The sequence below is a fragment of the Tamandua tetradactyla genome, chromosome 7 (assembly GCF_023851605.1).
Source record: "Tamandua tetradactyla isolate mTamTet1 chromosome 7, mTamTet1.pri, whole genome shotgun sequence".
Lineage (NCBI taxonomy): Eukaryota > Metazoa > Chordata > Mammalia > Pilosa > Myrmecophagidae > Tamandua > Tamandua tetradactyla.
The window spans coordinates 107,934,530-107,948,576 of NC_135333.1; the positions used below are offsets into that span (position 1 = coordinate 107,934,530).

General features: G+C 43.6%; 1 protein-coding gene across 2 annotated transcripts; it reads left to right on the forward strand.

Annotated features, from left to right (window-relative positions):
- Window positions 1–3,236: 3,236 nt before the first annotated feature.
- On the forward strand, window positions 3,237–8,065 carry TMEM106C (transmembrane protein 106C). Of its 2 annotated transcripts, none has more exons than XM_077170686.1 (8): window positions 3,237–3,318; window positions 3,888–4,099; window positions 4,927–4,990; window positions 5,463–5,622; window positions 5,715–5,855; window positions 6,296–6,345; window positions 6,809–6,862; window positions 7,734–8,065. In XM_077170686.1, exons 2-8 carry the CDS (start codon window positions 3,916–3,918, stop codon window positions 7,828–7,830), a joined length of 750 nt encoding a protein of 249 aa, XP_077026801.1. In that variant the 5' UTR covers window positions 3,237–3,318; window positions 3,888–3,915; the 3' UTR covers window positions 7,831–8,065. The 2 variants fall into 2 exon arrangements, with proteins under 2 accessions (XP_077026801.1, XP_077026800.1); XM_077170685.1 differs by having other exon boundaries at window positions 3,242–3,336.
- The last annotated feature ends 5,982 nt before the right edge of the window (window positions 8,066–14,047 follow it).

The following is a 14,047-nucleotide window of genomic DNA, read 5'->3' on the forward strand; positions in this document are numbered from 1 at the left end:
GTGTGCCCCCTAAATTCAGCTGGGTTCCTTGGAGGAAAAAAGACTCAGCTTTGTAACTTTCCAAGCTTCAGCAAGTCTCCAGATCTCTTCAGAAAGTGCACTGAAAACAAGGAAACAGCAGATCTGGTTGTAGTTCTGGTCCTGATTCTTTCATTTACTGGGTGTAATTTAACCTCCACATGTGTTCTCAATTGTGTAAAAATGGGATAGGGTGAGGGGCTCAGAATAATGAACATATAAACAGCACTTTCAACTCTTAAATCCTCAGCTTGAAACTCAGTGAAAGGGAAGTAAACATAGTCTAAAACACCTTCCTTTATTCCTGTCCCCATGCGTAAACAGGGAAGGGGTACAAAGCTGAGCTGCAGTAGTACCTGACCCCTGTTTCCCAGGACCTTTTAGGACCAGCAGCCCTATCCCACTTCTATTTCCTTCAGCCTTGTGAGGTTAGAGGAATATTATGCACATGGAGAAATCGAGGAGACTCGGGGTGGGGGTGGGGTGGGGGTTGGGAACCCTAGCCCACCCAGAGAGCCCCAGTGAGCTCATGTCTGCAGTAATTGCCATTCATACCCAGGATGGTGAGACAAACCTGGAGACACAGGTGAGAAATGATGGGTGTCTCCTCAGGAATGCACTGTCCAATTAAAACTGCCCCCAGAAGGCTCAAGCGGATGCTGGAACTACTCCCCAAGGCAGCGCTGGCCCACCTCCAGGCTGAATCATTCTGCAAGCATTTATTAAGGGCCTACTGTGCACCAGGCTACGTGCTGAGAGCTAGAGAAACAAGGAGGAATAAAAGCCACACTGAAGAGTATAGTCTCTGTCCCAGACACACTTTTGGAAGACACACTTCTATGACAGCCTGGACAACCACTGTCATCTCTATCTGTAATATGGACATCAGAATTATTGCATTCTGTTCTGGCAGGGTGTCCAGTAGAGGCCCCAGAGTAAGGGATACCCCTGCAACTAAAGGATGGCTCTCAAAAGAAGTCATTCTAAGTGCAGTAAATTGCCTGTCTCAGGTAGTTTCTCAGAAAGAAAAAGCTGAACTTGGAAGATAGGCCTCAGACAGGCAAGGAGTCTCCCCTTTCTCTAAGGGCATGAGTTCTGAGGGCTCAAGTTGGAAGAGGATACAAACCTAAGTATGGCCTCCAAAGTGTGTGGTTAAGAGTGAATACTCTGTAGACAGATTGCTTGTGTTAAAATCTGGGTTTCCCATTACTAGTTCTATACCTGTACTTTATAAGATTGCATTCCCCTGAGAGTAAGTGAAGCAAAAAAAAACCAAGGCTTAAATAATTTTGGTGAGTTATTTTTTTCTCATTTAATAAAAAACCAGAAGATAGGTAGCCACTGATTGTGGCTCCACAATACCATCAGGAACCCAGGCATCTTTTGGTCTTCTACCGAGCCTGCCTTAGCATGTATTTCTTGCCTCATGGTCACAAAATAGCTGCCCCATTTCCAACATCAAGTCCAAGTTCCAAGCAGGAGAAGAGGAAGGTCAAAGGACCAGTTGAGTCTCCATCCCTGTTGGAAATTGAATTATGTCCCCTACAAAATGCAGTTCAGGTCCCAACCCCATGGCCCTGGTCCATTTGTAAATAGAACATTTGAAGACATTATTAATTAAACTATGCTCATACTGAATGAGGGTGGGCCTCAACCCAATGTGGCTGAAGTCCTTATAAGTAAAGGAAATTGGACACAAAGCAGTCTGAAACTGGAAGTCAAGAGGACCCAGAAAAGAAAGGAAAAGATGCCATCATGTGCATTGCCATGGGACAGAAAAGCTAAGGACTAAGGATCACTGACAGTCAGCCCCGGAATGTCAGTCTTGGAAGAGAGAGCCTTACCAATGGCTCAATTTTGGACTTCTCCTAGCCTCAAAACCAGAAGGTAATAAAGTCCCATTGTTTAAGCCAACCTATTGTATGGATTTCTTTTAATAGCTAGAGAAACTAAAACAATGCCTTTTAAGGTGCTTTCCTGGAAGCTTGACTCAACAACTGCTTATATCCCATTGGCTGGAGCAGTTGTCATAAAGCCACCCAATCTGAAAGGGAGGCTAGGAAATGTACTTTTAGATGAGCATACCGCTGCCTCTAACAAAATCAGATTTGTATTAGTAAGGAATATAAACTGGGTAGGAACTTGACCAAGAGAGATGAAAAACAGTTTTCAGGAAGAAGAAGGTGTGGGCCAGCCCTGGAGGTGGAAGAGGAGCAGCCATTGCTCCTCCTTGTTATTTCTTAGGCTTTAGTCTCTGGGGGATGACTGTGACCAGTTTGAAGGCCCAGCATCATTCATAGGAAGCAATCTTTCTCCTCTCAATTTCAAAGATGACCTTCCCTGAGGACAGGAAGGAAAAGCATCAATCCTGGGCAAGTGGAGCCAGCAGTTGGGCAGGTGGCTAGATAGCAGGCTGGCATTGCCATTCCCAAATGAGAATGAGGACGGGAGACACTGAGGTGCCACAAATATCAGAGGCCACCAGCCTCACTCTCCATTGCTGAGCAGGTCCCTCATTCAACCAGTTTCAGAATTTCTGCTCTGCCCCACCGTCATCCTTAATAACTTTATCTGTTTTCTAAATGCCCTCACTTTCTTCTGCTGCAGATTAAGCTCAACCTGGTTTACAAAGAAATTTACCCACCGATTAAAAAATGTCCTCTGACCACTTATGTGCACGACGTTTTGTAAGGGGCTTGGAAACGCGAGATTCTAAATCTGGATGGATGTACTTCTCCTGTCAACGATTCGGGCGTCTGTTCCTGTGAGAAGCCACCTGACCTCCCCTGGAAGCTTTTCCCACACCGGGTCAGGTGTCCGTCCTATTCGTGAGCCCTCCTGCAGCACTTTATCCAAATATTGGCGTGGTCTGTGAAAGAGTGATCCCCCTCTCGGACTGAGGGCAGGTTCTGTGTCTGATTCTTCTGTGTACCTTCAGGACCTACACAGCCCCTGTACGCAAAGAGTAGTTGAGAAGCTCCTTCCGCCTTCTCAGGCAGATAGACTTAAAATCTCTGAAAACTTAACTAAAACCTTTCTGAGCGCTTCTCGGGAAGAGCCGCGAATGACCTCCTCCTCACACTCCCTCCACGCCTACCCCGCGCTACAGGGCGCTCCTTCGCCCTCTGCTGCCCTCTACCGGCAACACTCGGGCGGGCGGAAGGAAAGGCTGCCTGAGCCGCGAAGAGCGCATGCGCATGCACGCCTGCATTCCGCCCCGCCCCGGCCCCCGCCCCGAGCCAGCCGAACATTGGACGCGTGCGCAGTGAAAGCGAGAAGCGGCCACGGAGCAGGAGGCAGGTACGCAGCCGGAAGCAGGCAAGTGGCCCGCCGCTTTCCGAGAAGGGACTGCTAAAAATATGTGCCCTTTAGTCCCGGAACGCCGGCATTTCTTTCTGCTCCGGAGTCTCTGGTGGGCTCGGAGCGTTGTTTTTTGCCAGGGGGCGTGACTTGAGCCGGCTTTCCGGAACTGAGAGTGGAGGAGAATAGAAGCTCGCTAAGGCCTGTGACTGATTTGATATCTGTTGTGTGAACAAGCAGGCTTTATCGAGGAGGGCACAATTTTCAAAAATAGTGAAAAGAAAAGGGTGGCGCTAGGGCAGGTGTAAACTGAGATGCCCCAAAGCCCGGGGCGGTGAGTTGCTGAGCAGGTCGGAGAAGGCAGTCCTTCTGTCCGGTTGGAGCTGGATGAGGAGCATTACAACAGAATGAGGGTCCCGGTAGAAATCCTGCTGGCATTGGTATCACAATCAAGTTGGCAGTTTGGTCATTTTTTTTTGTATTTTCACTTCTGTAATAGAAAGAGAGTATTTTTTTTCTCTCGTGGCCCGGTGTGCACTACCATGCACTCATTTGCTTCTGCATCCTAGGTCATGAGACAGATGGCACATCTTGGCCATGGGATCTCATCATTCTGCTTCTGCCCATCTCCCTTCCTGCAAGCGGAAGAAAGATGACAGGGAGGATTTGCAGGCTGAACGAGAACAGGAAGAAGCCATTGCTCAGTTCCCATATGTGGAGTTCACAGGGCGAGACAGCATCACCTGTCTCACGTGCCAAGGGACTGGCTACATTCCAAATGGTGAGAGCCATTTCAGATGGAGGAGGGGTGATTCCCCAACAGGTATCCCAAGGTAGCCTGAGGGGGTGTTCTTGTCTGCAGTCAGCTCAGCCAACTTGATGTGCAGGTTCCACAACTTTTCTAGGTCTGCTTATAGTTAAAGGACTCTTTTCGGAACTTCCACCCTTTTGCTTTTTTTCCATGGTTTCAGGTATTGAATCCATTCTTCATTATGGGATTTGTTGACAGGCACAATTCTTTATTGCTCTCACTCATAGGACTGGGAAAAGCTTTGGGGGGAACCATCTTAGAAGTTTCTTTTTGAGGAAGCAGATAGTGAAAGTTTAACAGCCCAAGGCCTGAAAAATATACCAAATAGGGAGAGAGAAACAAAGGATAGAAAAGCTCAGATGTGGAGCCTGGTTAAGTGCAGGATCATCTTTTACTGACTTGGCACTCAGAATATATTAACAGTTGAGGCCGAAAGCCATAGTGGTATAGAACTATTAAGAATATTAGGAACCATTTCCCCAAGGCCTCCCAATGAGGAGACAGTGGTCTAGAGATGTTAGGTGACTTTCTCAGGGCCATGCAGCCGGGGAATGATAAAGCCAGAACATGATCCCAGATTTCCCAACTTCCGTTTTGCTGCCTTGGCAGCACTGATATTTTGTAATTTGTAGCATTCTGTAGATTTACTTGTTTTTTGTTCGTTAGACCAAATGTGAGACTAGTAGTTTAGAAACAGCCAATTCCAGACAAGTATTTGGTCGTGGCAAGCTGATGTGAGATGTGAAGGAAAGTACTGCTAACACATGGGATTTACAAAGTCATTGTTTCTTTTCTAGAGCAAGTAAATGAGTTGGTGGCTTTGATACCACACAGTGATCAGAGATTGCGCCCTCAGAGGACGTGAGTTAACCTGCTTCTCACCTGTTACTATCTACTTCTGTCTCTACTCCCTTTTTATATGTTTGAATGCCAGTTAACTTTTTGAAAAGTGTATCTGTTCTTGTAAATTCCATATTTCCTTTATTACTGCTCAAACAAGATATTTCTGCCCCCATCGCAATCTGGGAAAGGAAACTTGAAGCAAGAAATGTTCTGAGGGCCAATGAAGAAAATGGATTGGAGAAGAGGGGTGTTCTGGGAGGCAAGGAAATGCTTTGTCCATACAACTCCTCTCTTCAGCTTCTCTGTCCACAGTGCAAAGAGCATTCAGCTGGTTTAAAGAGGCCTCTCCCATGCCACTCATTCTTGCCTAGTTTGTGGTCTCTGGCTCTTTGTACATTCTTTTCACTCCTTCTGGGTTTTAATTTAATCTTGACCAAGTGGACCTTACTGTCTGACTGCCTGGGTCAGTCATGTGCTGTGTCATTTGCAGTAAGCAGTATGTCCTCCTGTCCGTCCTGCTCTGTCTCCTGGCATCTGGTTTGGTGGTTTTCTTCCTGTTTCCACACTCGGTCCTTGTGGATGATGATGGCATCAAAGTAGTGAAAGTCTTGTTTAATCAGAAGGACTCCCTTGTAATTCTCGCCATCACGGTAAGACTTCGGACCCCACTTCCTCGGTTGTGCTCCTTCCCGGTCTTGGACCCAGGACACTTACACTTGTTTTCTTATTTGCCCTGATACAGGCCACACTGAAAATCAGGAACTCCAACTTCTACTCTGTAGCAGTGACCAGCCTGTCCAGTCAGGTTCAGTACATGAACACAGTGGTTGGCACGTATATGACAAGTAACATCTCCCTCATTCCGCCTCGGAGCGAGCAGCTGGTACACTGTTCTTTTAGAATCCTGGCCCCCAGTCTAAGAGAAGAGTAGGGGTTGTGGGAATGTTGTAGCCTTGTTACTTTCCCTTCCTCATTTCCACTTGAAAGAACTGGTTGATGAGGAAGACCTGAAGGGCTCTATAGTGATGAAAAATTATGAAAATTACCAACTAACATTCAAGTATTTGGAGAGCAAAATAACTTGTAAGAGAAAGAGATATGCTATAGATCAAGAGAGAAATTATTATAACCTGATGTCCATTAATCTCAGAAAGGAAGACCTGGGAAGTGTGAAAGAGGCTTGTAGAATATATCAGGGACCATCTTGGGGAAATATTTTGTATGTGGTAGAAGAATGATCCAACATCTTTGGATTATTGATACTAGTCCTGCAGTGTGTCAAGCCTTCTTGTCCACAGACTGACTCTGGTGTTTTATTTTCAGGTGAATTTTACTGTGAAAGCTGAGATGGGAGGACCATTTTCCTATGTGTAGTAAGGACAACGTTCTCTATATGCATGCATGGTACTGAATTAAAGGGATTCAGAGTTGTACCCAATTGATTGGGGCCTGGCCCTAGCTTAAGTCCCAATCTTTGGCCTAGTATCCCTAGTTTTGGCTGTCTTGAGAATCGTTTAGAAGATGTATCATTTGATATGAGACTGACAGGCTGGGATTTCTGAAAGAGGACATTAAGCCACTGATAACTGCAAAGAAGCCAAGCACCACCATTTCTCTGATGGGTTAAAAAAAAAAAAAAGTACCATAATGTGGGAGGGTGTGAATGACAGTTTGGGGACTAAGGACTCTTGAGCTTTGTTAGTGCTTACGTCAGGGAGTGGGGGAAGGGCCGCAGACAGGCCTGACTCCTCCTCAGTTTGAAAATGTATGTCAGCATCCTTCTGCACATTCTCCTTCCTTCGCCACACTGACCATGTCGTATTTGCTGTTTGGTAGCTTCTTATGCACGTTACCTGAAATCCTGGTGCACAACATAGTGATCTTCATGAGGTACGTCGTTCTTCTCCCTGTCCTCTTGGCCTTGGTGTTTGCGCCTGGACTGTCAGACCATGAGAGTCACCTCCTTTGCTCACGGGATGACATGCGGCCCAGAAGGCAGAGACACCTAGGCAATGAGGGGACACCTGGTGCCTTATAGATGTAGTCCCATTAAGCCCTTGATGTTCTCTAGACAGTGTCCAGAGACCTTCACAAATCCTTAGATTCGCAGTCAACAGTAGGACATATCATTTTTCCCAAAAGGTGGGGTCTAGTTTAAGAAAACCCTTGCAATCCCTTTAGAGTCTTAATGAGATTAGTAAAGACCAGAAAAACTTGGTCAGGGTAGAAGTACTGGGCATTTGGCCAGACTTACTCTCTAGCTCCCACTTGATAGCTACACAGATTACCCCTTGTCCTGTAGAATTTTTTCTGGAACCATGACTGTTAAATCTGCAGGTCACAAGAATCTACTGCAGACATTTAGAATATAAGGTTTTAGAGCAGAGTTTCTCAACACTCTTGACATTTTGGGCCAGACAGTTCTTTGTTGTAGGGAAGCTGTCCCTGCTTTCTAGGATGTTTAGTAACTACTCACTAGACAACCAAAAATGTCTCCAGACATTGCCAAAAGTCCCTTGTGGGACAAAACCAACCCCAGTTGAGAACCACTGGTTTAGAAGTCCACCTCATGGCACTGCATCTCTACAGATGGTGAAAGCTTCTCTGGTGTCCTGATTACATAACTAGAACAAGGTGTATGGGAGTTGCAGGTATTGTTGCTTGAACATGTGAGAAATTATTTGGGTAATTTTTTTTTCCTTATTTCATCTTAAAAAAAAAAAAAAAACAGGATTAATTCTTCTTGGTTTCTTTTCCCTAGAACTTCAGTGAAGATTTCATATATTGGCCACATGACCCACAGCTCCTTGGAGACACATCACTATGTGGATTGTGGAGCAAATTCTACAGCTGTTTAGAAACTGCACTTGGTTCTTACATGGCAACACCTGTCAGAAAAGAGCACAGGATATGTTCTTAGGGCCTGAGTTCCATGCCTGTCCCAGGTACTCCAGCAAGCATCCTTCTGCCACTGGGGAAGAAATTCCTATCTTCAGCATCAATTTATGCTACCCAAAACCAGCAGCTCACTGCCCAGTGCCTACCTTTGTGCCCAGCAAATAGTAGTCACTCAATAAATGTTTCAGAATTTAATTCAGATCTTTTTACCTGTTCCTAGGGCATTATAAATTGAAATCATCCTGTGGTCCTCAGTTATCAAACCAGAGAGTGACATGGAGATAGGACTGTTAGTGCAACCACAGACCTGTGGAAAGATAAAATTATTTTTACCAAGATTCTCTATGTGAGGCTTCATACATTGGCTGGAAGGTGGATTGGAGATTTGGTAGAAAAATAAATCCTTCTTTTCATTCATCTGTATCTTCTCTGATTGGCTGACTGTGTGTCTTGGTAGGCATTTTTGGGGACCATGGAATAGTTATGTGCTAAGCAAGTCAGCCCAGGATAGGAAGGAAAGAAGGAACCCTGATGTATCCCCATTCCCATGAGTACTTATTAAAGAAAGCATCTTCTCCCAAAGCAGCCTCACTTTCCTCTACATCTACCCCCAAGTGGCAACAGGCCACTTTTGTTCTCTCAAAAGAGGGCCTCAGTGCCCTCTTGAAAGAGGCAAGGCAGAACTACACCTGAAGAGCAAGAAGCTACTTCCCTGAAGAACGTTTTACCAATACAACTTTGGGGATGTTGTGCTTGAGTGACTTTTTTCCCTGGTGAACTGGCTTAAGTCCTAAATAAAGGATCTGGTTTGAGGTTCTTGATATGCCTCCACCCCCCCAAGCCTCCAAGGGTGAACTACCATCCCAGGCTGACAGTGTAGTTGGGAAGCTTGAGTAGTCAGGTTTGAGAACTTGGCTGAAAAGGCCTCCAGCGCAGCACTGGTGACCTCAAGACACCATGACAGCAATAGATGGAGATGGAGGGTGTATATTCATATTTGTCCCATGTCCCATAACTTTATTTTCCATATTTGCTTAATGATTTTTATATCCTGAATCTTCAAACTAAAGCTAAATTTCATGACTTGTTGACGTTAACCATGATTAAGTAACCCGAAAGCTGAGGGTTGGAAACTGGGTATCAGTATAATACGCCCTCATTTAACGATGTGTATGTCCATACTCGTGATGAATGTGTCATAGGCATTGCTGGTGGGACATTGCCACTTACATGTAAACAGATACTACCCTGAACAGACACATGAAGATGTTCACATTACTACATATACTCCTTACGTTTTCCAAGTAGCCACTGAAGCATATTTTTCATGTTGTTTTAAAAGCTACTATGCTGGTAGTTAAATTTTAGTTCATTTTTTTACGACCATGTGCCTCAGTAACATTTTCTGCTTCTCTGTATTACCTTAAAACCTAGCTATGATATTCAGAAATTAAGAGCACTTAAATTTTTTAAATGTATCAGTAAGTCTGATCTCATAATGCTTTGAATCTTCACAACTATTTCTATCTTAGTTTTCTTAGCATATGAAATGGTACATTGGAATTCTCACAGTATGTCTCAAGTCTTCCAAAAATGCTTGCAGTTTGCTTTCAACAACTCCAGAATAGAAAAGGGGACCTGGTTGGCTCAGGTGTCATTGCCAGCACCACTACATTTTTAGTAGACTGGAATTTGGAAGGAATATATTTCCTGGAGATAACCTAATCTTTGTTAGAGATCTCTTTTCTATGTAGCTTGTAACCTGGCCTATCATGTAACCTGTTCCTACCTTCATGGCACCCCTTACCTTCTCTCTAAGATCTTGTCTAGCTCTCAAACTGCTTACAGAGTGCAGCATATAGAAGTCTCCAGTTGTTCATTTATTCTCCAAGAATGTGTTCTATAATACCTAATCGGTTGCCAAAAGTTGCGTTTTCTGATGCCTTTTGTCCAGAGTCATAGCTCAAATTATAAAATACCATCACAACCCTTTTAAACTCATCAGGCACTGTATAGGACATAATTTACCTCTACCACCTATTCTGCAGCCCTAGATACCCTAAAGTAGGGCCTCTGAAGTCTCCTTTGGATAAATCCCTATCGTTTTTAAGGATTCTAACCCCAAGTGTCATGCAAATTATTTTTAAAAGAGCATTTTTGTTAGAAGCTTTACATTGATCTACAAGGCCCCACACATTTTCTCTGGACAATATAATCCTTATTCTTTGCCTTGATAAGTAAAAGTTACCTTCTCTAATTCTTCCCCACCTGATAGTACTCCTTTAAGATTCTCTCTGTTCTCTCACTTTTTTAGGAGAGGAAAACTGTTTCAGAAATTATCCTTTGATTTACCCAGCATCCAGTGGGTAAAGCAGAGAGTAAATCAGCTGGGGTTCAGATTCCTGATACCTTATTTATTTATTTATTTATTTTATGCCAGACACTATTTCATAGGAATCAGCACCTTTTAGAGCTGAGGAAGCAGAGGTGCTAGAGAAGAAAAGTAACCCAAATGAGGCCACACAGTAATAAGACAGGTCTATCCACTCAATCCTGCTGGAGTTAGGAATTTAATCTGTGAGGTTATTCTGACTGGAGATGCCTTCTGACTTTCTTGGGACATCAGGGATCATGAGAATTAGTAACAAATTTGGTCATGCCCCACCCCTCTGGTTGTGACTACAAGTCAGAGTGTACATTTCAATTTGACCATAGATGTAGGAAGATGCGAGGCTAAGCTTTCTGTTCCACTGCCTCTCTAGCCTTGAGCTCTTCCTCTGGCTCACTCCTATGCAGCAGTTGCATTCATTTCTAGTTTTTTTTCAGGTACCCAGGAATTGGGTGGATTGTGAGGTATCACCTTGACACCATGGTGCAAATGGTCACCATCTGCTAAGCTATTTTGATTGACTAATAGTGTTCTGGAAAGTGAAAACCAGAAAGCATTATGGTCTTATAGTCTGATTGACTATATATATCAGATTTACAGTCTGATGCTACCATACCATCATTCAGATTTTTCCTTCTAGCTGCTCCAGAACATTGAAAACTAGAAGGAATGTATATTATCATCACTTTTTTTTCTTTTTTATGAAAAATATACAAAAAAGCAATAAATTTCAAAGCATAATGTAACAATTAGTTGTAGAACAGATTTCAGAGTTTGGTGTGGGTTACAATTCCACAATTTTAGGTTTTTGCCTCTAGCTGCTCTAAGATACTGGAGATTAGAAGAAATATCAATATGATTCAGCAATCATACTTGTTTGTTAAACTCTACCTTCTCTGTATAAATCCACCATCACCTTTGATCTTTCTCCTACTCTTTAGGGGTATTTGGGCTATGCCCATTCTAACTTTATCATATTGGAAGGGCTATCAATAATAAGGGGGAGGAAGATGGAACTAGCTGATGTTCTAGAGAGGCTGGGCCCTTTAGGTTTCAGAATTTATCTGGTCAAGGACCCATCTGGAGGTTGTAGGTTTCTGGAAAGTTACCCTAGTGCATGGAACTATGCTGATGTTCTGAAAAGGCTGGCCCCTCTAGGTTTCAGGATATATCTGGTCCAATGACCAATCTTGAGGTTGTAGATTTCTAGAAAGTTACCCTATTGCATGGAACCCTTGTAGAATCTTATATATTGCTCTAGGTGTTCTATAGGATTGGCTAGAATGGGTTTGGCTGGGGGTTGGCAAGTTATGGTAGGTAGCAACATCTAACTGAAGTTTGCATGAGAATGACCTCCAGAGTAGCCTCTCGACTCTACTTGAACTCTCTCAGGCACTGATACCTTATTTGTTATGCTTCTTTTCTTCCTTTTGGTCAGGATGATGTTGTGATCCCATGGTGCCAGGGCCAGGCTCATCCCTGGAAGTCATCTCCCATGCTGCCAGGGAGACTTTCATCCCTGAATGTCATGTCCCATGTAGGGGGGAGGGCAATGATTTCATTTGCAGTGTTGGGCTTAGAGAGAATGAGGCCACATCTGAGCAACAAAAGAGATCCTCTGTAGGTGACTCTTAGGCACACCTATAGGTAGGCTAAGCTTTACAGCTATATATATAAGCTTTGCAAGAGCAAGCCTCAAGACCAATGGCTTGGCCTATTGATTTGGGTGTCTCCAATGTTTGACACAGTATCAGGGATTTCCCTGGTGGTAGAGTTTAATAGTTTCCTATTTTTTCTCCCATCCCTCAAGGAATTTTGCCAGTAGTTTTTGATCATCTGGTTAATATATTCTGGGATGTATTCAGCATTACAATAAGCTATTCAAGATTAAAAGCCCTCATTCTTATTCTGGGCTTCCTGTGTTTCACTTGTTTAAATGAGCAATCTATCTTTATAATTTCCTTAATAGAAAAGCTGTCAACCTTAATCTAGGATAGGAGAAGGGGCAGGGAGAGGGTGAGCTATTGGATTTAAGGTATGAGTGAGAGAAAGCAATGGATGACTCTCTAAATTTATTAGCAATGCCAATGCCAATTTTTTTTTTTTTTTTTTTACATGGGCAGGCACCAGGAAATGAACCCAGGTCTCTCCAGCATGGTAGGTGAGAACTCTGCCACTGAGCCACCATTGCCTGCCCACCAAATATCTTTTGAAATTTATTTTACAAAATTCTACTGTCATTGATTTCAATTAATTTTGTCCCTCCTGACTACATGACACATCGCCATCACAATGCCTCTCCAGGGCTTCCTCACTTTTACCACAGGTACACAAATAATTGGAAAGATTTCTCACTTTTACAGCATGTACACAAGTACTTGGAAAGAAAGGGGCACCTGATAGTAGAAAGAAGTGGGAAGGTATCAATTCAAAAGCCTGGTTTTCAGAAGTCCATGGATGCTGTAAGTGCGGGCCCAAGAAGCAAAGAATGGGGGTAAGAGGACAAGGGTGGCAGTGGGTGGTAGTGGTTAATGCTCCCACCTCTCTTTGATCTAAAAGTCTTATAGAAAGACAAATAGACCACCAAGATTATATGATTATATGTACTTATCACAAGCCCCTGTGGGATTCGTTTCCCTCTCCACCCCTCCCACCCCTCCTCCTGGGAGCATCTCTGATCCTTCCTACCCAGCAAGAGTCAATTCATACCCTCTCCTTTCATTCAGTGGGAATCAGTTCTCTTGCACCAGTCCACAATAAAACTACATTCCCAAAGTTGTGTTCAGTGTTTGCTCTTTAGAACAAAGCCATGCTTCTTTCATTCCTCCCTTCCTAAACATCTTGGTCTCTGGCCCCAGTTCACCACTGTGCTCCATGCAGTGCAAGGTTTACAGAAAGAGGAAACTTTGTGTTTGTGTGAGGCCACTAAACCAGATGGTATGGTTTCAGTTTCCTCCTTCTTGGTTGAAAAGTAATTAGAAGAACTACTTAAACGGATTCTAGGAGCATTTCTGGGAAGATGGCAGAGTAAGGAGATTCAGGACTCACTCCTCCCTCAAAAACAGCTAGTAAGCAGGTAAGAACTGTCTGGAAGAAATGTTTTTGGATTCCAGAAACCAGAAGAATACAGCATCCAGGGAAAAGCAGGAGGAGGAGGCTGCTAAAGTACTATAAAGGACTGTGAGTGGTTCTCTCTGCGGGGCAGCTGCTGACCCATCCCCCACTCTCACTCAGGCTGCCTTGGGATCCAGTCCCTGGCTAGGGGCTGCTGTTAGAAAGGACATAAAAACCTTCTTCCCAAAAATGTAGGGAAATATCTTATAAATCTTATGCTAGAAAGCAGTTTCCTAGACCATATACCCAAAGCACAAGCATTGAAGAAAGAAAGAAAGAAATGAGAACTCCTCAAAATTAAACACTTGTGCATCAAAGAACTTCATCAAGAAAGTAAAAGGACAACCTACACAATGGGAGACAATATTTGGAAATGATATATCAAATGAAGGTCTAGTATCCAGAATTTATAAAGAGATTGTTCAACTCAACATCAAAAAGACAGACAACACAATTACAAAATGGGCAAAAGACTTGAACAGACACTTCTCAGAAGAGGAAATACAAATGGCCAAAAGACACATGAAAAGTTGCTCAACTTCCCTGGCTATTAGGGAAATGCAAATCAAAACCACAATGAGATATCATCTCACACCCACCAGAATGGCCATTATCAAAAAAAACAGAAAACGATAAGTGCTGGAGAGAATGTGGAGAAAGAGGCACACTTATCC

What these genes read in the sequence shown, in the direction of transcription:
- TMEM106C (XM_077170686.1), top strand. Translation starts at nt 3,916, where the DNA reads ATGGGATCTCATCATTCTGCTTCTGCCCATCTCCCTTCCTGCAAGCGG. An exon ending in TTGTAATTCTCGCCATCACG is followed by an intron (nt 5,623 to 5,714) that starts GTAAGACTTCGG and finishes GCCCTGATACAG; the next exon opens with GCCACACTGAAAATCAGGAA. An exon ending in GGACCATTTTCCTATGTGTA is followed by an intron (nt 6,346 to 6,808) that starts GTAAGGACAACG and finishes GCTGTTTGGTAG; the next exon opens with CTTCTTATGCACGTTACCTG.